This window comes from Schistocerca serialis, chromosome 5, assembly GCF_023864345.2.
Source record: "Schistocerca serialis cubense isolate TAMUIC-IGC-003099 chromosome 5, iqSchSeri2.2, whole genome shotgun sequence".
Taxonomy (NCBI): Eukaryota; Metazoa; Arthropoda; class Insecta; order Orthoptera; family Acrididae; genus Schistocerca; species Schistocerca serialis.
The window spans coordinates 762067514-762090061 of NC_064642.1; the positions used below are offsets into that span (position 1 = coordinate 762067514).

General features: G+C 40.3%; 1 protein-coding gene across 7 annotated transcripts in view; it reads left to right on the forward strand.

Moving 5' to 3' along the window:
* Window positions 1-22061, forward strand: part of LOC126481518 (la-related protein Larp4B) — a 348210-nt gene extending 326149 nt beyond the window's left edge. For 3 of the 7 annotated variants that reach the window (XM_050105316.1, XM_050105318.1, XM_050105319.1), the window contains 5 exons: window positions 8754-9026; window positions 11630-11959; window positions 14195-14576; window positions 17546-17720; window positions 18728-22061. In XM_050105316.1, coding sequence (XP_049961273.1) covers window positions 8754-9026; window positions 11630-11959; window positions 14195-14576; window positions 17546-17720; window positions 18728-18885 — 1318 coding nt within the window. In that variant the 3' untranslated portion in view covers window positions 18886-22061. The remainder of the gene's footprint in view (window positions 1-8753; window positions 9027-11629; window positions 11960-14194; window positions 14577-17545; window positions 17721-18727) is intronic. The other 4 variants (XM_050105317.1, XM_050105321.1, XM_050105320.1 and 1 more) reach the window with 4 other exon arrangements.
* Window positions 22062-22548: the final 487 nt, after the last annotated feature.

Consider the following 22548-nt stretch of genomic DNA (forward strand, 5'->3'; position numbering starts at 1 on the left):
CGGGATTGGAATGACTCCTTACCCTCTCCCTTAAAACCCACATCCTTTCGTCTTTCCCTCTCCTTCCCTCTTTCCTGATGAGGCAACAGTTTGTTGCGTAAGCTTGAATTTTATGTGTATGTTTGTGTTTGTTTGTGTGTCTGTCGACCTGCCAGCACTTTCATTTGGTAAGTCACATCATCTTTGTTTTTAGATATATTTTTCCTACGTGGAATGTTTCCCTCTATTATAACCATATTATTACATTGAAATTCGTACGAATAGGTGCAGCATAAACTGTTAATGTTAGAAGTTACCAAATAATTTATAAAAAGTCAGTACACCTAATAATCAGTTAAAAAGTGTAGGAAGTATCATCTACAAATGCTGAGAGGGTACATTTGCATATAAAAGCAGTAAATTAAGAAAAAAACAACATAAACACAGTCTTGTACAAATGTCATTTGCATTTACATAAAATAATTTTATTGAATAACAACACAGAAAAGGATGATTGAGATGCTTGCCCTGTCTGACGGTCCTTTGATTACTCTCGAACATGAGTATTTTTAACTATCAGCTGCTCATTGAGCAGCTGAACACACATGATATCTGGTAGCAGAAAAATCTATATCCTCAAGGAGATTGAGAAACCTACCCTTCTCAGCACAGTTAAATAGTCTTACATGAGAGTAAACAGCTGGAGCACAATGTATGCTTTCAATCAGGTGAGCCACAAAGTTTTCCACCGCATCCTTTCAGTTAGACGGCAATGTATTCTATTCTCCGCCGCCTCCTTTCAATTTGACTGTAACATATTCTCCGCCGCATCCTTTCAGTTGGGCTGCGGCATGTTCTCCGCCGCATCCTTTCAGTTTGGCTGCGGCATGTTCTCCGCCGCATCCTTTCAGTTTGGCTGCGGCATGTTCTCCGCCGCATCCTTTCAGTTTGGCTGCGGCATGTTCTCCGCCGCATCCTTTCAGTTTGGCTGCGGCATGTTCTCCGCCGCATCCTTTCAGTTTGGCTGCGGCATGTTCTCTGCCGCATCCTTTCAGTTTGGCTGCGGCATGTTCTCCGCCGCATCCTTTCAGTTTGGCTGCGGCATGTTCTCCGCCGCATCCTTTCAGTTTGGCTGCGGCATGTTCTCCGCCGCATCCTTTCAGTTTGGCTGCGGCATGTTCTCCGCCGCATCCTTTCAGTTTGGCTGCGGCATGTTCTCCGCCGCATCCTTTCAGTTTGGCTGCGGCATGTTCTCCGCCGCATCCTTTCAGTTTGGCTGTGGCATGTTCTCCGCCGCATCCTTTCAGTTTGGCTGCGGCATGTTCTCCGCCGCATCCTTTCAGTTTGGCTGCGGCATGTTCTCCGCCGGATCCTTTCAGTTTGGCTGCGGCATGTTCTCCGCCGGATCCTTTCAGTTTGGCTGCGGCATGTTCTCCGCCGGATCCTTTCAGTTTGGCTGCGGCATGTTCTCCGCCGCATCCTTTCAGTTTGGCTGCGGCATGTTCTCCGCCGCATCCTTTCAGTTTGGCTGCGGCATGTTCTCCGCCGCATCCTTTCAGTTTGGCTGCGGCATGTTCTCCGCCGCATCCTTTCAGTTTGGCTGCGGCATGTTCTCCGCCGCATCCTTTCAGTTTGGCTGCGGCATGTTCTCCGCCGCATCCTTTCAGTTTGGCTGCGGCATGTTCTCCGCCGCATCCTTTCAGTTTGGCTGCGGCATGTTCTCCGCCGCATCCTTTCAGTTTGGCTGCGGCATGTTCTCCGCCGCATCCTTTCAGTTTGGCTGCGGCATGTTCTCCGCCGCATCCTTTCAGTTTGGCTGCGGCATGTTCTCCGCCGCATCCTTTCAGTTTGGCTGCGGCATGTTCTCCGCCGCATCCTTTCAGTTTGGCTGCGGCATGTTCTCCGCCGCATCCTTTCAGTTTGGCTGCGGCATGTTCTCCGCCGCATCCTTTCAGTTTGGCTGCGGCATGTTCTCCGCCGCATCCTTTCAGTTTGGCTGCGGCATGTTCTCCGCCGCATCCTTTCAGTTTGGCTGCGGCATGTTCTCCGCCGCATCCTTTCAGTTTGGCTGCGGCATGTTCTCCGCCGCATCCTTTCAGTTTGGCTGCGGCATGTTCTCCGCCGCATCCTTTCAGTTTGGCTGCGGCATGTTCTCCGCCGCATCCTTTCAGTTTGGCTGCGGCATGTTCTCCGCCGCATCCTTTCAGTTTGGCTGCGGCATGTTCTCCGCCGCATCCTTTCAGTTTGGCTGCGGCATGTTCTCCGCCGCATCCTTTCAGTTTGGCTGCGGCATGTTCTCCGCCGCATCCTTTCAGTTTGGCTGCGGCATGTTCTCCGCCGCATCCTTTCAGTTTGGCTGCGGCATGTTCTCCGCCGCATCCTTTCAGTTTGGCTGCGGCATGTTCTCCGCCGCATCCTTTCAGTTTGGCTGCGGCATGTTCTCCGCCGCATCCTTTCAGTTTGGCTGCGGCATGTTCTCCGCCGCATCCTTTCAGTTTGGCTGCGGCATGTTCTCCGCCGCATCCTTTCAGTTTGGCTGCGGCATGTTCTCCGCCGCATCCTTTCAGTTTGGCTGCGGCATGTTCTCCGCCGCATCCTTTCAGTTTGGCTGCGGCATGTTCTCCGCCGCATCCTTTCAGTTTGGCTGCGGCATGTTCTCCGCCGCATCCTTTCAGTTTGGCTGCGGCATGTTCTCCGCAGCATCCTTTCAGTTTGGCTGCGACATGTTCTCCGCAGCATCCTTTCAGTTTGGCTGCGACATGTTCTCCGCAGCATCCTTTCAGTTTGGCTGCGACATGTTCTCCGCAGCATCCTTTCAGTTTGTCACCAAAGTGGTCCTCCACTTTATGCTCTTCTTACATTCTGTAATGTTTTTCGGTGCATTGGCATCATTACATCTCCAGAATGAGATTTTCACTCTGCAGCAGAGTGTGCGCTGATATGAAACTTCCTGGCAGATTAAAACTGTGTGCCCGACCGAGACTCACGCCCGGTACTCACAGAGTACTTTAGAGCACTTGCCCGCGAAAGGCAAAGGTCCCGAGTTCGAGTCTCGGTCGGGCACACAGTTTTAATCTGCCAGGAAGTTTCATCATTACATCTGTTAATTTACTGTTTATAAATTTTTGGTAGTAAGGGAGTTTTGCTATTTGGGGAGCAAAATAACTGATGATGGTCGAAGTAGAGAGGATATAAAGTGTAGGCTGGCAATGGCAAGGAAAGCATTTCTGAAGAAGAGAAATTTGTTAACATCCAGTATTGATTTAAGTGTCAGGAAGTCATTTCTGAAAGTATTCATATGGAGTGTAGCCATGTATGGAAGTGAAACATGGACAATAAATAGTTTGGACAAGAAGAGAATAGAAACTTTCGAAATGTGTTGCTACAGAAGAATGCTGAAGATTAGATGGGTAGATCACATAACTAATGAGGACGTATTGAATAGGATTGGGGAGAAGAGAAGTTTGTGGCACAACTTGACTAGAAGAAGGGATCGGTTGGTAGGACATGTTCTGAGGCATCAAGGGATCACCAATTTAGTATTGGAGGGCAGTGTGGAGGGTAAAAACCGTAGAGGGAGACCAAGAGATGAATACACTAAGCAGGTTCAGAAGGATGTAGGTTGCAGTAGGTACTGGGAGTTGAAAAAGCTTGCACAGGATAGAGTAGCATGGAGAGCTGCATCAAACCAGTCTCGGGACTAAAGACAACAACAACAATCTTTTAATATTAATAGCATATCTTACGTCTTTATGTTGCAGTTGAGATTTTGATATGTGCCTATCCATATATTTAAAAAAAAAAAATAAATAAATAAACTTTAGTGTGATTGTTTGCCCACATAGAAGATGCTCTTGGTTAAGGTGGCCAAACCATTGGTGCTGGTGTGCTCTGTAGACAGTAACTTAATTTTTGTGTTGTCTGATATATGTTTTCTTTTTTAGTATATTTATAGGTGTGACTGTACATTCATTTATTTCTAAGCACATGTTTGGTATGACCACATTGGGCGGTGTGTGGTATATATTCTTCTCTTTGTATTTTTTTACTGTATTCCACTGTCTTGTATATGCGTGTATCGTATTTGTTTCTTCCACCTCTCACACTAATCATTGCTAATATATGGTCAAAATAGATCTGCAATAAATTCAAATTATTCGTGATTGATCACTGCATTCTTCCATTTGTAACTCTAATAATCTAATCACTATTAATACCAAATTTGTCAGAGCAGTTACAGAGTGCTGACAAGTAAACCCTACTAGGCTAAAGTAAACCACACTAGGCTACAGTGCCACGACTGCCTGTAAATTGTCAGTGTGGATGAATTGTCACAGATAAGATACCTAGTTGCAGTGCTTCCTTTAACAGAACTGAACTGGTTGTGTTGCTGACTCCACAGGAAAGAACTGTGTGTGTGTGTGTGTGTGTGTGTGTGTGTGTGTGTGTGTGCGTGCAGTATCTGCTTGGTTCCTGCCAACACGGTTTCCTTCTCTCTCTCTCTCTCTCTCTCTCTCTCTCTCTCTCTCTCTCTCTCTCTCTCTCTCTCTCTCTGATCAGTACATGATTTTTTCAATATTAGACTAGGTGTTGCATTTTATGGCCAATTTTCTTACGTGATTCTTTAAATTTGATAACCTCAGGTTCAAGAAAATTTGCAGCATTGGAGATTAATTTTATTTTCAAGGATTACAGTTGTTCTCACATGCTGATGGTAAGCTGACAGTTACCTCTGGATTTAATGAGAAGTGGTGTGCGTGTAGCAAGATAGGGTCTTAAAATTACCACTATCACCTGTGGTCAAAATACGACCAACTGTGTTTATAAAATAATAGGTTTTCCCCTTCCCCACCTCAGCTTTTTGTCTTCGTCAGGCCCGTTAGTATTCTCCTTTGAGGCATAGCCTGAAACAAATATAGTTTCTGTATAATAAGGGAAATAGTAGGTATTCATAATGATGACATTAAACATCAGAAACTTAACCACACAATTTGAAGTGTGTGCAAATGAACAAAGTTAGTTCCTTCACTGTTAGACAAAAGTAAGAGAAAAAAATGCCAATCAACATTCTCTGTTGCCCCAGGAGGCTTTGTAACTGTGATGTTTTGTGACCCACTACTTGCAATGACCTAGCAGTTACGGCATTGTAACTGTCTGATTTCAGTGTGTTACTGCAAATGAGCCATCTGCAACATTTTAACCCCTCAACTGCTCTGGATGTGTTAACGCGCGCGCCTTTGTACCTGAACGTGTTTACACGTGCCACCAGTCCTTCTACCTGGTACTTTGAATGTATCTACGCCTAGACATGTTCAGAGTACCATGTAGAAGGACTGGTGGCACGCGTAAACACGTTCAGAGCACACAGGGACAGGGACAGGTACAAAGGCGCACGTGTTAACTTGTCCAGAGCAGTTACAGGGTTAAAATAAAAATAGGTAGAAAGCAATTTCATGAATCATTGTTACCTTTGTATGTCATTTTCCACAATAGCACCTGTTGGCTACATGGAGTAGAAGTTGGTAGCAGTGTGATGGACAGAGGAAAGCTTTGCTTGTATCTGTGTCTACTTCCTTTGCCCTTCTTAACAGCTATGCTCACAAGATGCACCCCTCCCCCACCTGACCCCCCCTCCCCCACATCTATGGCATAGCTTTTCCAAATTACGTCTGTTTTGTTGGCTTCCTTGTTCAATTAATATTAAAAAATTGTATGTCATGTATTCATATTACATTATGCTTTGTGATAGCAGGAGTCAGTGTACCACATGATGCACTGGTGATATACCAGTCTGCTGCCGTTAATCATTTAATCAGAGGTTTTAAAGTAAGAGCATGCATTTCACCCACAAACTAATGTTGCTAACTAAGTGATAGCAATAGTTTTTTTGCTTTTTTGTAGTTAATTGCAGAAACATTTGTCATGTGGAGCTTATCACCAGGCTTGCAAACTTTGAGCAGAGATCAGTTAGGAAATTGATGTGGTGCAGACAGAACACAGTGGTGACACCACAAAGTATTGTTACACACTTGTCTTGTTACATGCACACCAATCACGATATGTGCAAAGCAATCTTCAATTTGTAGCAAAAACACATGCAGTAATTTTGATCAGTTGAGAAAGGCTGCCACCCTCAACAAGAATCCAGTTTGCCTCCTGCCCTCCATAGTAAAGTTGAATCTAGTGATTTTGTTGCATGTGAATGATGCCCGATACTGATTTTTAGAGAGGATGGGGGGAAGGATTGTAACCAAAGGATCAGAGAATGTGATTTCTCCATTCATGGAGATCATAAAAGGGCTCAGTGAAGCACACCAGTGTAAAATACATTAGCAGTCCTTTATCTGTAAATTGTCGGAAGAAATAAAACATGTACTCTTGCACAAAACACCATGAAGCTCTTTCTGTCAGGAATGTTGCAGTGGCATGTAAGAAAAATTGGTTGCCCTGCGAGTTAGGTTTGTAACATACATAATAGTTTAGATTATTGTACATCTTAAAACAGCAGCTCTTATTGGCCACGTATTCATGTTTGTGTAGATCTTGAATTTTATGAAAAGTATTGAAGTATTATAAAAATGCTTTAGTTGTAAGTAATAAAGTTGTGTAACACAGCAAATTAAAATCCTCCATGGGGAAAACTGTCTAAAGTAGTAATATAGAAGGAAATGTTGGGAGGTATGTGGCTTTTATGATTAAAGTCTGAACTGTTACTTGCCTTTCCATTTATGCTCATATACTTGGTGTGTTGATTATGAAAGTTGTTTGCAGTAGCTAAATTTTTGTGTCCAGTGTGAGTAATGAATTTATCTTGTATTAAAAAGTAATAAAAATTCATATTACTGTGTACACAATTGAAATATAAAAGTAATTTTTCTTTGAAATTTTTTGCATTCATTTTAGCACAAGAAGGGAATATGTCTTGTGGAACAGTATGTCACAGGACTGTATTAATACACATTGCAGGTTCATTTCTTTTCCTCTGTTGTAAAACCGTTAATGGTTGAATGAATTTATCATCATCCTCCCACAAAGAAGTTAAGTTCTATAAATAATACTGAATAATATTTTAGGATTGGAAAAATGGTTCTAACTAGAATTCATCTGTACTCCCAAGGCACAATTACTTATACTGAGGCTTCAGAGCAGCTGTAATTTGCAGTGATGTGGACTGCACAGTGTGTTGGCAGATGGTGCCTATCTGTAACCATTCCTGACAACAGAAAGTTGACATGATTATATGAATATTGTTCCCGGCATTTGGATTACTTGCAGTCCTTTCGAGAGGCTTCCTGAAAACTCATCACACAACACTCATGTATCAGCAGCAATGTGACTAATCACCATAGTTCAGTCCTTTTCTCCTAGCTGTATATAGCTAAGTAACTTTGCTGCCGGGAATCTGTAAGGTTTCTTGCGTGTAGTTCTGAATATTTTGGAGTGAACACTTGGAAGTGGTTGAGAGAAACTAGCATTGATGTCCTGCACCATTTCTCACCTCTTAGAGAAAAGGAGTTTGTGTTACTGACTTCGGGTTGAAATTCTCTTCAGAATTCGTTGCAGATAAAAATATTTGCCACTACCAGTAAATCTACAGGACAGTATGTTCAAGGTATCTGTGAAATTCCTGTGTGTTCTTAATTTGATCATCTTCTTTACTTTATAAATAATCTCATCCCATTCTCCTTAGTAGTTTCATGTTACACATGGAAAACAATACACTTCAGCTATTGGCTCTGTCAGCTCTGTGGATACCCTTTACTAAGTTTCAGCTCTCCCACGTTGCCTTATTCTATACAGCTCATTTCTTCAACGTTGGGTAAATGGTATTTGACTTGACTTATTTCTGACGGGAGCTTTGCAAGAGCTGTCGTGGAAATTTATCGGTTACAAAAAAATATATATGTAATAAGTATTTGTTGTGGAAAGCAAAAACATTGTAATTTTAATTTTTGTTGCTCCTTAACAGTGGTGTTGGGCTGTTTGATTTCCATTGTCCCTTGGTTACATTGCACCAATGAGGATGATATTGAAGTAACATGGGTTTTACATGTGTAATTTGTACTTAAATCTGTGTTAACTAATTATAGCTTTTCACATCCCTGCGAAGAAATACGAAAGAGCAAGCTCACGTAGTAAAACAATATTTTGGATACAATCTGGAGTCGAGTGCTTTCCTAACTTAAGCTCTTTGGCCTGCTTCATATTGTGAAGTCCAAAATTTACAGACTTGCTAAAGTAGTGAAACTTCAATTTCGTGCAGTATCTTATAGAAACTTCAGATGGACTATTATGTAATATCAACAGGCGTGGCTGGTGTGCGTGCGTGTGCTCATTACAGTATTTCAATATTTGGTGGAATGGTTGTGGACAAGAACACACAAACATTCCACTACTCCCCAGAATTTGAGACTTGTCTCAAAATTTTTGAGACTTTGATGCTTTTTTTCCTCATGTTTGTTTAAACTATATGGTTGCAGCTTATGTTTTTACATACAATTTCTTGCATGTGTTCAGAAAGTTCTTTCAATAGAAGAGGCTTTTCCGTTGTTAAACTGCTTGTTGGGACTAAACCACATGTCACTGAATTAGGTTTATGTATGTTATACCAAATTATGTAATATTTAGGACAATTTCTGATTGCATAGTGTGGGTTTCTTTCCTTAGAACACTATAAATATAATTTGAACCATCACTTCACTACAGAGTTCACATAAATCATTCTTATCTAAGGACTGTCTTATTTGGAATTACTTTGGACTGCACGTTGTCAGGCACAGGCGGAGACGGAGAGAGGATGAGGTTTTAGTAACAGGGAGGACACCAGCTGTGGTAGGAGTGACGAAGCCTGCATCCTCAGGGGGGAGCCCCCAGCCCGTGAACAGGGAAACACTCAGTGTGAATGTGAGAACTGCTCAGTTTGACCTCGAGGCCACAGCATTCCCACCACTTCCAGGGCTGGAAGCTGTGACTGGAACTGCCACCAAAACTGTCGCGTCTGTTGAAACGACGCATGCTGAGACGTCAAGTTCTCATTGGGAAAACAGGTAAATTGATTTCTGTTACATGCGAAAAGTGTGTAGCATTGCACGATTGTGACACCTGCACGTTGATAAAGTGGACAAAGTTGTCATATGTATGCAGAATAAATGTTAGTCCTTATATGGGAGTTCTTCTGTAATAGCATTTGTGTATTCTTAGGTAAAGACTGTTGAATTAAGCTGGATTCATGGCTGCAATTAAGGTACAGCGTACCAATATTGAGATTTTTTTCTCTCTTTATAGTAATGAATTTGATGCTAACAGTTGTCCTACTTTAAATTAGTAAGATACTGTAGGATTATTTTTTAAAGTTGTGGCTTTAAGCATGTGTGCATTGCTTCACTGCTTGCAGTGATATTTTGCTCTAATTTCTGTGCACTGCATGTTTCATCATCACATGTTCATAATTTGCACTAAACGTTTGTGAATTGGTGCTGTAATCATGTTTTCGTGTGTTAGCTATGTCGTTAAAATTTTATAAGTCTAGGCTTGTTACCCCTCTTTCTGCTCACCCACAAGCTTTGTGCTTAGTGAAGTTTGTGTTGCCTGCAGGTTATGTCATGGTTCAGAATTCTGTAAATCCACAGCTCTTAGGCATGCTACACAGCTCGTTAAAGAAAAGGGGGAGAAAACTCGTTCATGTCTTTATGATATAGTGTAATCGACTTGTCAGTTGGAGTTAGCCTTTAATTTGAATAGTAGACTTCACTTAAAAATGGTGCAGGTATATAGTTTCTGTGAATGTGCCAAACTATAATGTTGTAATAGAATATGTACAGTTGAGTCAAGTAGTTCATAATAGTTGACCTAGAGAAATACACATTACATCCTTGACATTCCACAACATACAAATACTTTTTGGGTTGTCACTAATTGTTTACCCAGTTAAATTAGATTATTATGTAATGAGTTCTGAGCTGTGATAAATATTGAAAATTGCTGTTTTAAACTTAGATTCTTTGTTAGAGACAATTTGGTACTGGCCAGGTGCATTGTTAGTGTGTTTATCAAGCTGCAGCATGCTGATCTGGATCATATTGCAAAGTTTCATTAGAGAAAATCATTATATATGACTGACAACACACACACACACACACACACACACATTGTGTGTGGGGGTGGGGGGGGGCGGGGGAGGGGGGGTAGCAAATGCTCTGTTGCAATGTGCTGCTGCTTGGTAATAATAATAATGTCGTCAAAATTTGTGAACAGCAAATTCCTTCCAATAAAATAAGCAGATGAAATTACAGATTTCAAAAAAGTCAGATTAGTATTAAAATTTTACCCTTTCAGTATATCTTAAGTGGGGCATCAGTATTTATCATAATGTATTTCGTAGCCATACAAGACCACTGAGTACATTCAAAAATACAGAGGAGAGATGAATGTGATTTGCCTTAGCTGTTAAGATTTGTGAAATAGTTGATGAAAGTCCACCTGCAGAAATTCCCGTCCAATCCACAACCTATTGCAATTATTTTGTACTACAGGGTGATTCACGAAGGTATGCAAATATTTTAATATTTTACTCTACAAGTAAACCTAAAGAAAAAATTTCATATAAACATACCTCCGCAAATATTTAGCTAAGATTAATAAAAGATTTTGCTTGAAATGCAGCAACTTCGCTAATATGAAGCAATTGCAAAACTGTATGAGGTTAAAGTAAAACACAATTTCCATTTATTTTGTTGTTACTGGCCTGGTGAATCTAATGAAACATATCAGACATGTATCTGCAGTAGTTTTCCAAAACATCCAGAGAAGCAAAGACATAATGGTTCGTGCATTCGGAATCCACATAGTTGGATAACATATGAAATATTCGAATTGCAGCCATAGCATTACCATCACATTTGCCGTAAATAAACACCATATCTGTGTATTCCTATGTCTTAAATTTGAAAGGCATCCCCATTTCATAAATCTATAAACTAAAACAGTTACTATGTGGTTTCACTTAAATACACTGTTGTTCTTTCACTGAACAATACAGCAGACCAATAACAACCAATTAAATTGAAATCTTGCTTTACTTTAACCTCATACAGTTTTGCGGTGGCTTCTTATCAGTGAAGTTGCTAAATTTCAGGTAAAATCTTTTATTAGCCGTAGCTGTGTAGCAAAACATTTGTTGAGCTATGTTTATATCAACTTTTTTTCTTTAGTTTTACTTGCACAGTAACATGTTAAAATGTTTCCATATCTTCGTGAATCACCTTGTATAATAGTAAACTTATTGTCAATTGGGATGTGAATGAGAGAAAAATTGAATTGTAAGTAAATTTTGATAGTTCCTTTGCTCATGGTATAAGTACACACATAACGAACTGTGCCATTATGTTGAATGTGTAAACTTGCGTGCAATACCTGTCTGTAGTTAGTTTCAAATAATTTTGTTTTGTCATGTATGCAGAAGAGCATTTACTTTTAGAATCTGATTTCACATACTGCATGGAATGGCATTGTGCCCTGCACCATTTTTATGTGGCTTCTGTACCTAAACATTCCCACTTCATTGCGTTGTGAGCCCCCTTTCTGTGGGCGATCTTGTGCATCATGCAAGTTACAGTTTTCATACAAACTCTTGAAATTATTTGCACTGCAGGCTGTCTGATGTCGTTAAGGGGACAGCAAAACCTAAATGCCAGGCTGGTGGTACGAATGGCAGTGGGAAGGAGAAAGAAAGCAGCAGTATATCACCCCGCGGTCTCTCACCAGTGCCCACAGTGCCTCCTGCGCCTTCCACTTCTCCAGCACCTGCCTGTACACCTTCGCCAGTTGCAGTTGCTGTGGCAGTAAACACTGAAACAAAGTCATTGCCCTCGCCCCCACAACTGCATGGCACTCAGCATGAGCGTGAGGTGAAAGATGTTGGCACGGGTAGTGACACTGCATTGAGCCTGGTCACTCTCACACCACCTTCTTCCCCAGATAAGTAAGTCAGTTACCTAATTAAGAAAAGAAACCTAATTCTGAAAGTCTTTCCACACCACAAATTTTTAATCTAATAGATACACATACCTTTGCTTGTATTTATGCCTTGTTAAAAACTTTTTAATTTTGTACATAACAAATTAAAATTGATCTTTAACATTAAAAATGTTTCCTTTGCTTTTGTCTCAAAATTTGCAAAGCTCTTACCTAGTTTCAATCATGTTAAAATGCTTTCTCTCTTAATGTTTGTGTAGTGCACTATAATGTAAAAATATTGCTTACTAACTGTGTGTGTGTGTGTGTGTGTGTGTGTGTGTGTGTGTGTGTGTGTGTGTGTGTTTTTGGGAGAGGGACTGTGCACCTGCACATAATTTTTTGAAAATCCAGTTATGTTTGTAACAATACTCATTTAACTTCCAGCTGAATAACACCACCATGCATGTAAAGTAACCCTTCTTCTGATAGTGTTGTCCCAGTTGGGAATGAGTCCTTACATAAGTGACCTGCACATGTAGCTAAATTTAAGTTACTGTGATTCTTAGTACATACATGCTTATCATGTAAACCTGCAGGCAGCAGTAGAACATTAACATATAGTATGCTGTTGCTGTTGTATAATCTGATGGAAAAATCCAGTGTGATATGTCCCAACAGATTTATCGTAATTTGGCAAACTGTTTGAGATGTGGACAGCTGAATAAGAAAGACAAAAATTGCTTAGCGTTTGGAAGAGTTGTCTTTCAGAAGTTCTGTGACAAAGCAATGTACATGGGTACTCACTGTCCCCGTATGCTGCTGACGGACTGTTGCTCAGCACCTCCACAGTTTGATCAATGCTGATCTGTACACCTGTACATAGTAAACACTATTTTGTAGGTATATGTGCAGTAAAACTCTTGCAGCAAGATCCCAGGCCAATGAAGGCTTATGTCCACTGCTGTGAGTAAATGCTTAGTTATTGGTAAAATTTTGTATTATACTGAGGTAGAATAACTTACTCAAGAATGTGCTTAAAATGTCATGCTGCTGAACCAAGTGCCCGTAAACGGGTGAAGAATGTTTTAAGTGTGTAGATCAGTTTGGTTATAAAATTTCAATAACAGCCATATTTTGAGTGTGTTCAGTGGAAGAGCAATGAAATTGTTATTTTATTTGTTAAATGTGTATTGTATTATATGTTTCTTCTTCACTTACAGCTGTTAACTTAAAATTAAATGTGCTGTAACCCATCTTATAGAAGTCGTTCGTGCATTGTGATTGTAGTGAAAAATTGTATTTGTTGGAATAATTTTATTCACACCAAGGTTTTGTATTTCCTGCTCAGCATCTTCTGGTTGGTCAGTTTGGATGTTTAATTCAGGTGTGCACCTTTCAGTTGCAATGTGTTTTAGTATAATGCAGTACTGCAGAAAGTTTTGCTAGGAAATATTAATATAACTACATAGTTTCCATGTATGGGAAATCTGTGTCAAAGCATGCTACATAAATGGGAAACAGATGATGGGATAAAATAGTGTGTATGAGAGTTTGAGGTGTATGCGGCCCATAACAATAACTACACTACATCGTAGATAGTGTTCTTCCAACAAATGGGACTGTTGGCTGCCATTCTAATACAGCCAGTAGTTTGGCAGGATTTTGTTACTTCTCAGTCCACCATTTACAAGACATTGTTATCGATTTAGTTGGTGGTCAACATGCTTTGACAGTTATGTCTTCATAGTCATAAATAGAAGTCATCAAACCAGCTATCAATGCCACCCATGAGATAGAATAGAATAGTGGTGGGCTGAGAGGGGCAGTGGAGGAGAATATTCTGAAGTATTGTGATTGAGTAGTAATTGAGAATGTGGTCCTGTCTGTTCAAATCAGATGTAAAACTTGCCTTTCGTGCATATTGTAGTACCAATTCAGTGTCGCCTACACCTCTTGACAAAGTGTGATCACTACTACATACAATACATAATGTTCAAACAGTTTACAGATGCTAAGCAGCATGCATTGGTGGAGTTTGCAAGTGTTAATTGCTGCTTGTGCTGTTAAGTTTTGTGAATGGTGAATTTTACGTAGTTTAATATAACAGGTGTAATGGTGTGTGTTGGCTGCTACTTGACACCTTTAAAATAATGTGTGTTAATTACTTATTCAAAATTTTTCTTCAGTTTGTTGTCCAGAACCAAAGACAGACTTAATTACGGCAATGTGGAACATTACTAACACTCCTCTGTAATTTTAGGACAGTTCCTGTTGTCAAATGTATGGCAGACAAATCAACAAAGACTGATGATACCCTCCTGAATGGTGACAATTCCTGTGGGGTTGCTGGTGTGAATCTCCGACCAGATTCGGGAACAGCTTTCAGTACGAAACAAGGAACGGTGACGTCTAATTCTACAGCTGCAGTACCAGTCACAAAGCATGTGCCGACAACTACAAATGCAGCCACCATGACAAGTGCTGTGGTTGTGACTGATACGGTAGTCACGCCCGCCCGCCAATGTCCACCAACTGTTGTCACAACAGGCCTGCCACCAAACTCAATGGCAGCACCAGTAGCAAGTTCTGCATCTGTACCAGATACTTCTGCACCAACTTTGGCACCAGTCAATGCTTCACCAGTAAGTTAATTAGCTTGTTTCTGCACAGTATCACAGAGCAGCAGCATTAATACTTTTTATATTGTAGGGGAAGGCATTTCAGGTTGATAAAATGGGAAGTCCAGATTGGAATATCAACAGAATTCTGAAAAGGATAGATTGCTACCACCCTAAAGATGACACCTTGTATTCCATGCAGGCACAATGAAAAGACTGTTGCACATTGAACTTTCAGACAAAAATTTCTTCAAAAAGCAAAAATGCGTGCTGATTCACTTACTATTGTTGGAGTGAGGTGGGGAAGGGGAGGGATAGCTGGTTATGGTGGTTGGAGTGGAGGGGAAAAAGGTGTGTGCTACTCGGCAGAGTGTGCGTTGGATTAGTGGCAGGTGGGAGGACAAGAAAGCCAGGTGCAGCATTGTGAGGTTGTGAGGAGATGGTAGGGGAGGGGGTGGGGGGAAAGAGCAGAGGTGGTGACTGGTGGGCCTGTTTCCAGAGAGTGGTGCACTGTGAAGGTGAGGGGATGTGAATTTGAAGGTAGGCGGGGTGGAAAATGTTTTGTGTAGGGTGTGGCGACAGGAGGTTACTGTAGATTGAGGCCAGGTTGAGTTAGAGAGCGGCGAATGTGTTTTAAAGATAACTCTCACCTGTGCAGTTCAGAAAAGCTGGTTCTGGAGTGGAGGTTCCAGATGGTCCAAAACTAGCCCACAAATAAGATTCCACATACCATATGCCAACATGCACCCAATCCTCCCCCTACTCCCAAGAACCAGCTGCAAAGGAGTGCCCCATTAGTCATCCAATACTGCCATGGACGGGAACATCTGAACCACATCCTTCGTTAGGGCTTTATCTGTAATTGTGTCCTGAAATGAGGGACATCATACTTTTAATCCTTCCCAATCCTCTTAGTATTAAGTCACCCATCCAACCTTCACAACATCCTAGTCCATCTCTGCCACTCCCAAATCTTTCCTCTTGGCCCAGGGGTCATACCCCTGTGGAAGGCACAGATGCAAGACTTGGCAAGTCCATCCACCAGCACTCCCTTTTCCAGTAAAGTCCCAGACTTGATCCTACCCCATCGGAGGAATAGATCACTGTGAAAGCGGCTATGTCCTATACCAGCTCTACTGCAATCACCGCACAGATTTTTATGTTGGTATGTTTACCAACCAGCTGTCCGTCAGGGTGAACGGCCACCTCCAAACTGTGGCCAAGAGCAAAGTTGACCACCTTGTGGCACAACATGCAGCTGACCATAACGTGTGTGAGTTCAGTGGCTGCTTCGTAGCCAGGACCATCTTGATCCTCCCCTCCAGCAACAGCTTTCTGAATTGTACAGATGAGAGTTATCATTATAATACATTCTCCACTCCCAAAATTATCCCAGCCTCAATCTACAGCAACCTTCTGCTCCCACACCCTCTACCTAACAATTTCCATCTCATGTGCCCTAGCTCCTTCTCCCACTTCACGTCTCCTCACCCTCAATGTGCACTGCTATCTGATTATGTACCCCATGTGTTCTCTCCCTTTCTGCTGCCCCTTTCCTCTCCTACCATCCTCCTCCCTTTCCCACAACAACCAGACACTGTGCCTGGCAGCCTTGTCCTTCCACCATTTAATCATTGCAAGCTCTGCCAGGCAGCACTAACTTCTCTCCCACCACTCATGCCTCACTATCCCTCCCCCTTCCCTGCCCCTCTCCGGGTGGCTGCTTCTGTTAGATGCAGCTGCATTCTTGCTAGAGTTGTTGGAGATCATGGTAATCAGAACATTAGGGGTGTGTGTGCAACTCAATGTGTCATATTTTTGGCGAGTAGAAATCTATCCTCCTCATAATATTATTGATGTATCAGGATTAAACTTTGATGCATGATGTAGATGTACCCTGTGAATTCGATTGACAAATTGTGAAACGTAAAAGAGTCACACCTGTTCCATTAGTTACTTAAAATGGTGCTTTTCCTTTTATTCATTTTAGTGAAGTATGATTGTCTTCTTTGGAAGAAACGCCATTAGGGTGCTGAAAAACCACAAGACCGCAAAAAGAACAGTTGCTTAATAGTTACTTTTATAGAACCTAGATTTCGCACATAATTAGAGAGCTTGATGAAAGGATTAGTCAGAGGTACATGACTGTGTGTTCTTAAGTGGTGCATTGGTCTACATGTTACCTGCTTTCATCAAGCTGAAAGTTCGTAGGCTGAGTAAAACAGAATTCACTAGAGTTAAACTCGCATTAAAGTTTGATCTGCAGAAGTTTCTAGCCATATAGAGCAGTTGGAGTGGTTCACATTGCCTCCTGGCAGTAAAACAAAAAATTATTGAGCCATTAAGTGTAAGCAGCATCATTTACTTACTTGTGGCATTCTATATATGTATGATCACTGGTCTCCTTCCAAGACCAGCCACTGCGAAAATGTGGCAGACTGTAAATGGCACCATCATGTTGCATGCTGCACAACCAACGATATGAACAGCTGCTTTTATATTTGAGCTATTTGTATTTCGAGAACACCCCAATCCCCTCAACAGACACCAGCTCTAAAGAAGTATGCCGGTAAGGAAACATGCCCCCCTGCACACGACTTAACTCTGTTCTTGCAATCCTCTGGCCCAAACCTCTGCTGCTCCCAAACCAAGGCTTCTCTTCACCCTTCCTAACCTTCTCCCTTTTTCAGGTGAGATTTATCTTGCTTCTAAGCATTATTGTTCACCAATTAAATTCATTTCTACTGGTGTTAAGCATAATTATTTTTATTGCTATCTTTTTAAAATTTATAATCAGATAAGATTCTGCATGTGATCAGGCCTGAAATTGATGTCGTGCCATTTCGGGCTATGCACTGCAAATTGCACTTGGTGTACTGCTCACATACCAACTCATAGTCCAGCACACAACTTTTAACATGTCACGTATGGCATGGCAGCATATATGCTGTCATCTTTATAAGACTGGTTTCAGTATAACAAAAATCTTCCAGGTTGAAACGGCTTGTGCTACGACACGCCTCAGCTATGCACAAGTAGCGCAGCACAACAAAGAAAAACTAATGCAGCGTGATAAGCAAAGCTCAGAGCAGCAAGAAAAAGAGAGAGAGAAGGAAAAGAAGAAAGATGCACAGACAAGTAGGGGTGCGCAGCATAACGATTCTAGAGGTGAGTTTGCAAAGCCATTAAATTGTCCTCAGTTTGAGTAATTGAATCTTTGTGAGGTGATTGTACTTTGCCTGCAGCAGAATGTGAACATTAGTGCCACTTCTCCAAAGAGAACTTTTGTGTGCCCTTTCTGTTTCTTTTTTTTTTTTTTAAGTTTGATTTATTAACTGTGCTCACTTACCACTACTATGCAAATGTATTACACATAATTAGTACTGTATGAAATGGTTTACGTGTCCCATGGCTGTAAATTGCTAAAACAGAGGGGCACATGAGACTAGGCAGGTGAGAAGATAGGTGGAAAGTAATTAGTGTAGCATGTGATACATTAAACCACAGTTATTCTAAAAAGCAGTGGGGTGTGCGTTGGTCGTTAAGCATGGATTTTTGCATATAGTGCAGGCTGTTTCATCATTGCAATGTTCAGTATGTGTGACAAATGAGACACAGAAGATGTAAATGTTTTTAATATGTTTCTTGAGACTGAAACACAAACCATGCCTTCACGTGAAGCACGAATGCTGCCTCTAGAGAGAAAGCTGGAGCAAGTATATTGTGACAGAGAGCAAATTGCTGACAATGCAAATTGTTTCTTTGTCGTCACTGAGTGCATGTTTCACTATGCTCATCACTGCAAAATAAAATAATTTTCTTATGAAAAATCCTTTTATTTGGCAACTATACTGCCTTCAGTTCTGTAACTTAGTGCCTTACTCAGTTTCACAATTTAAGTTACGGCTGCTGTGTGTAAACATTCTTACTTGCCATATGATTCACTTTTTCTCTCGCCTCCATTTTATCTTTGCAACCCCTAGAGTTGTTTCCCATTGTTGCGTGTACAGTCTTTCCTGGGGAATGCATTGAAATATTGATACAAATTTCTTTAGATGGAAAAGAAAGTTCTACAGTTAATTCCATTTCTTCAAAAATCTTTCATGAAAATTATGAATTTGGACTAGTGTTGTTCGTTGATTTGATATAATTATGATTATTTTCTTCTTCTCCAGAACAAAGTGCTCCACGTGAATACAGGGAAGGCCAAGCGAGGCAACATATGGGCCGTGGAGGGCCAAGACCTGTGTATGACCGCGACCGAGGAGGATTGAGAAGACGTGAAGGTGCACCTCGTTATCGTGAGTTCCTGAGACCGCGTTCCCCAAAGTAATGGTTTGCTGATGCTGATTAATGAAACAGGGTTCTACACATTTATATTTCCTGAATTCAGGGATCTCCTTCCTGAACAACGAAAAAGTGAATAGTTTGATTGCTCGCTCAGGTGTTTGTGCATCAGTTGCAGTGATAGGTGCTGCTGACACATTGTGCTGCTAATTACGGAATGTGGATTTGCGAAGTTACTTGAATTTGTGGTTTCGTGTGGATAGCCTCGGACTAAACGGTTTAATGTATATAATGAAGTTCTATTGCACTGTAGGTTTGACCTAACAAAACAGCCCAAAGTTGGCACCAAGTGCCTCATAACTGGTTCAGAATTTTGAACTCGTGTAAAAATAGTGCTTTTTGTTGCAGCTTGCAAGCACTCGTAAATAAGCAACTGACTTTTATATGTAATACATATATATAAATATATTAACTGTATAACATAAATGGAAATGAGTGTACATTAACTGGACTTAAGTTATTTAGTATCTGGTGTTGATTATGGTTATGTAGATAGCCAGTCAGAGTATGGTCATTTCATACGCCTTCAGTTAGAATTGTGCACGTAACTCATGCGGAAGTAAGTTTTCCAATGTCTACCACTGGATACTGCTGATGTTAATCATTGTTGATAGTCCTATTTGTGGTTTGTTGTAAATGCTCTTGGGCATAAGAATTTATATTGTGTGCGGAAAAAATATTTTGAAGGTGTCATTAGGCTCCATAGAAACTGAAAGGATTTTTTCTTTTTCTGCTGGTGGTTATGTGCGATTTCGATGTTTGAAAGTCTCACTTGGCTGAGATAGTGTGTCTGTGTGTATGTTTATGTGTGTGTATTTAGCCAGAGACTGTGATAGCCCCTATGTCTGACAAATACCACACATGTGAATGTCTTGTTAACAGTGTAAAATATCAGGGATATGTATATTTGAACATATTACTGCATAAATTTATATATATACATATATATATATGCTTTGTTGGAAAGTTTTGGAGAATATTAACCTCCATATTGTTTGCATTCTTTCACTTTTTATTACTATTGTAATTATTTTGTACCCATTTATTGTTGGCAGTGTGAAAAGTATTGCTATTTTTAACTTGCCCATAAACATACAAAAAACTTTATCTTTCTAGCTTCCTCTGGCCTTTATTAGATCTGCAGTCTAAAATAAATACGCTATATAACAGCTTACCAACTGTAGAGGGTATGTGTAATGTATCATCATGCATTTTTGGTTCTCTGAAGTAGTTAAGAGAAATAAGAAAGACTGACTTCACAAATGTTGTACTGAATGCTGATTCATTCACACTACTGATGTAGTTAATTTTACTTCAGATTGGAATGTTTTAAGTCTTAAAATTAAGTTTGAGTAACAGGTAGTTTCATAATGTACTGGATCTGTGTTGAACAGAATGTAAAGATTTAACAGGCCTATATTGAGCAAAATGGCATTGTGTAAGAGGGAAAATATGGAACAGTGTGCAAATGTTGATTGCTAAGTAACCAATTATGACAATAAGTAATATCCTGAACTTTCTTAATAAGAGAGTCAGATCACCGTTGGATGTCAACATAGATTCAAGATTACCTTCAAAGTTATCAAACCAATTTTAAGAATTGAAATGTTTTGTAAATGTGCATTTCTTTGAAGTGTTGCACTGCAGGTGCTTGTAAAGAATTATAGTTTTAAGTGGGCAACTTCTAGCTGATATTGTATGTTGGAGTGCATGTCGAGTGGCTGTGTGTATATGAACTGTCCCTCCCTTCATTGTACAGAATTAAATTTATTTTTGACATGTAAAATGGTAATGAACTCTGGCAAAAAGCCTTTCCTGATTCACTGCAGTAAAATAAGTTATGGGATAAGACAAATGTGAGATGAAGACAGTGAAAAAAGTATTATGCCAAAAAAGGGTGTTGGGATATGATTGAAGAACTGAACGTGCAGTTGCAAGATGAATTGTTAGTGCTTTATTAATTGTATGTAACTGCAAAGTAGTGAGCCATATGCTGCGGAATTTCGCCTCGTCGCTTAATGCGGAATTTGAAGACTGGATGGCTCATTTCATTAATATAATATATATTACATATTTCTATGTACACGGCATGCTTTTTGTGGACAAGTGTGTGTGAGCAGATTGTGTTTTGTTAAATTTGGTATCTTTTTCTGCAAATGCAATGTAATTTCATGTCCTGAGGCATCACACTAAGGTGAGCAAAATCAGTGATGATTCACTTCCAAACTTCACATTTAAGCCCATATTAATTGATGTGGAAAAATTTACTTGGGTTACATGTATGAAGGCATTTAGCATTTTTATCAAACAAAAGCAGTTGCCTGGTAGTATGAACATTGATGTTGTAACAGTGTTTCTTTTGTAAAAGGTTCCTGTATATTGTCAAGGCTACATGTTGTCCCACCCCTCTTGCAGTCAAAGGACCCACCTTACATTATTGTCATTCTGTGAAATAAATTTTGTATAATGCTATATCATCACGTGTTACACGGAGAGTAAATCTGTAGAACGTAAAGAAGCAATGTCTGTACTTTCTGTTAAGAAAGATATGTGCTTCCATTAGACATAGCTTCTGGTGTTTTGAGTTGAAAGTTTGTTCTAAATTTTCTTATAAACAGTGAAAGTGCTAAGTAGGTAGTGCTCCACAGTTGCATGCCGTTGGATTACAGGAATGTCAAAATTGGGAATGGGACATATGTATTCCATATAATGCAATGTTAAGAATAGTAACTAAACTGTAAACATAAATTCTACAGACTTGTTCATTTTATGTATGAAAGACAATGGATATACAGGTCTAAACATAATGAAATGGTGTATGGACCTCTGCTCCCAGATTGTTGTTTGTTGGTGCCTTTGTTAGAGCAGGCAGTTGAATGTTTGGGAGGGAGGTAGTGTGGAAAATACAAGGTTATTTCATATTTGGTCTTATTTTTGCAGAAAGTATTTGAAGGTATGTACAGCAAGAATGTTTTGTTCAGAAAACTGGTAAAATTCTTATTTAATTGTCATTATTTTTGGGTGCTGAAGTTGTGTACCTTGATGTGTTGAGTATGGAGTTATGTACACCAGAACAGGCCTTAAGATGAGTCAGGTGATGTTTTGGTTGTTCCTTTTTCTGTTAATATTGGTTGAAAATAATAAAAAAAATGCTGCAAGTGCTTTTCCGTGTATGATGGCCCTTAGTTCCTTCAGTTTTGCTGCCATAATGAAACTTTAGTCAAAACTGTAAGTATACTCTAATGTACTGAAAACGCGCTATTAAACTGATGCTTTCAAATAAGTACTTGACAAGCAATTACCCTATCCAGTTACTCAAAACCGTACCGGTGCTAAATGATTTTCCGTGTTAACATCAATGGTGCCATTCCAACCAGCCTTTTTACATTGGACATTGATTCTGTAATGCACCTGACACAAAACCTAATTTTGTGAAATGTGCATTTGTGCAATCAAATGTTTCTGCCTGGCTTTTAAGTTCCATCATATGTCATTAAGTTTTACTGCCTACTTCAGTTAATGTTGGCACATGCATTTTGCTACATTCTGTTGTGCACTCCCAGGCACACTAATGGGATGCTGGAAGCAGAGTTGTTGCACAAGGGGTTATTAATTTGTTTTTAGAAATAGGCATGTTATTGTACAAATT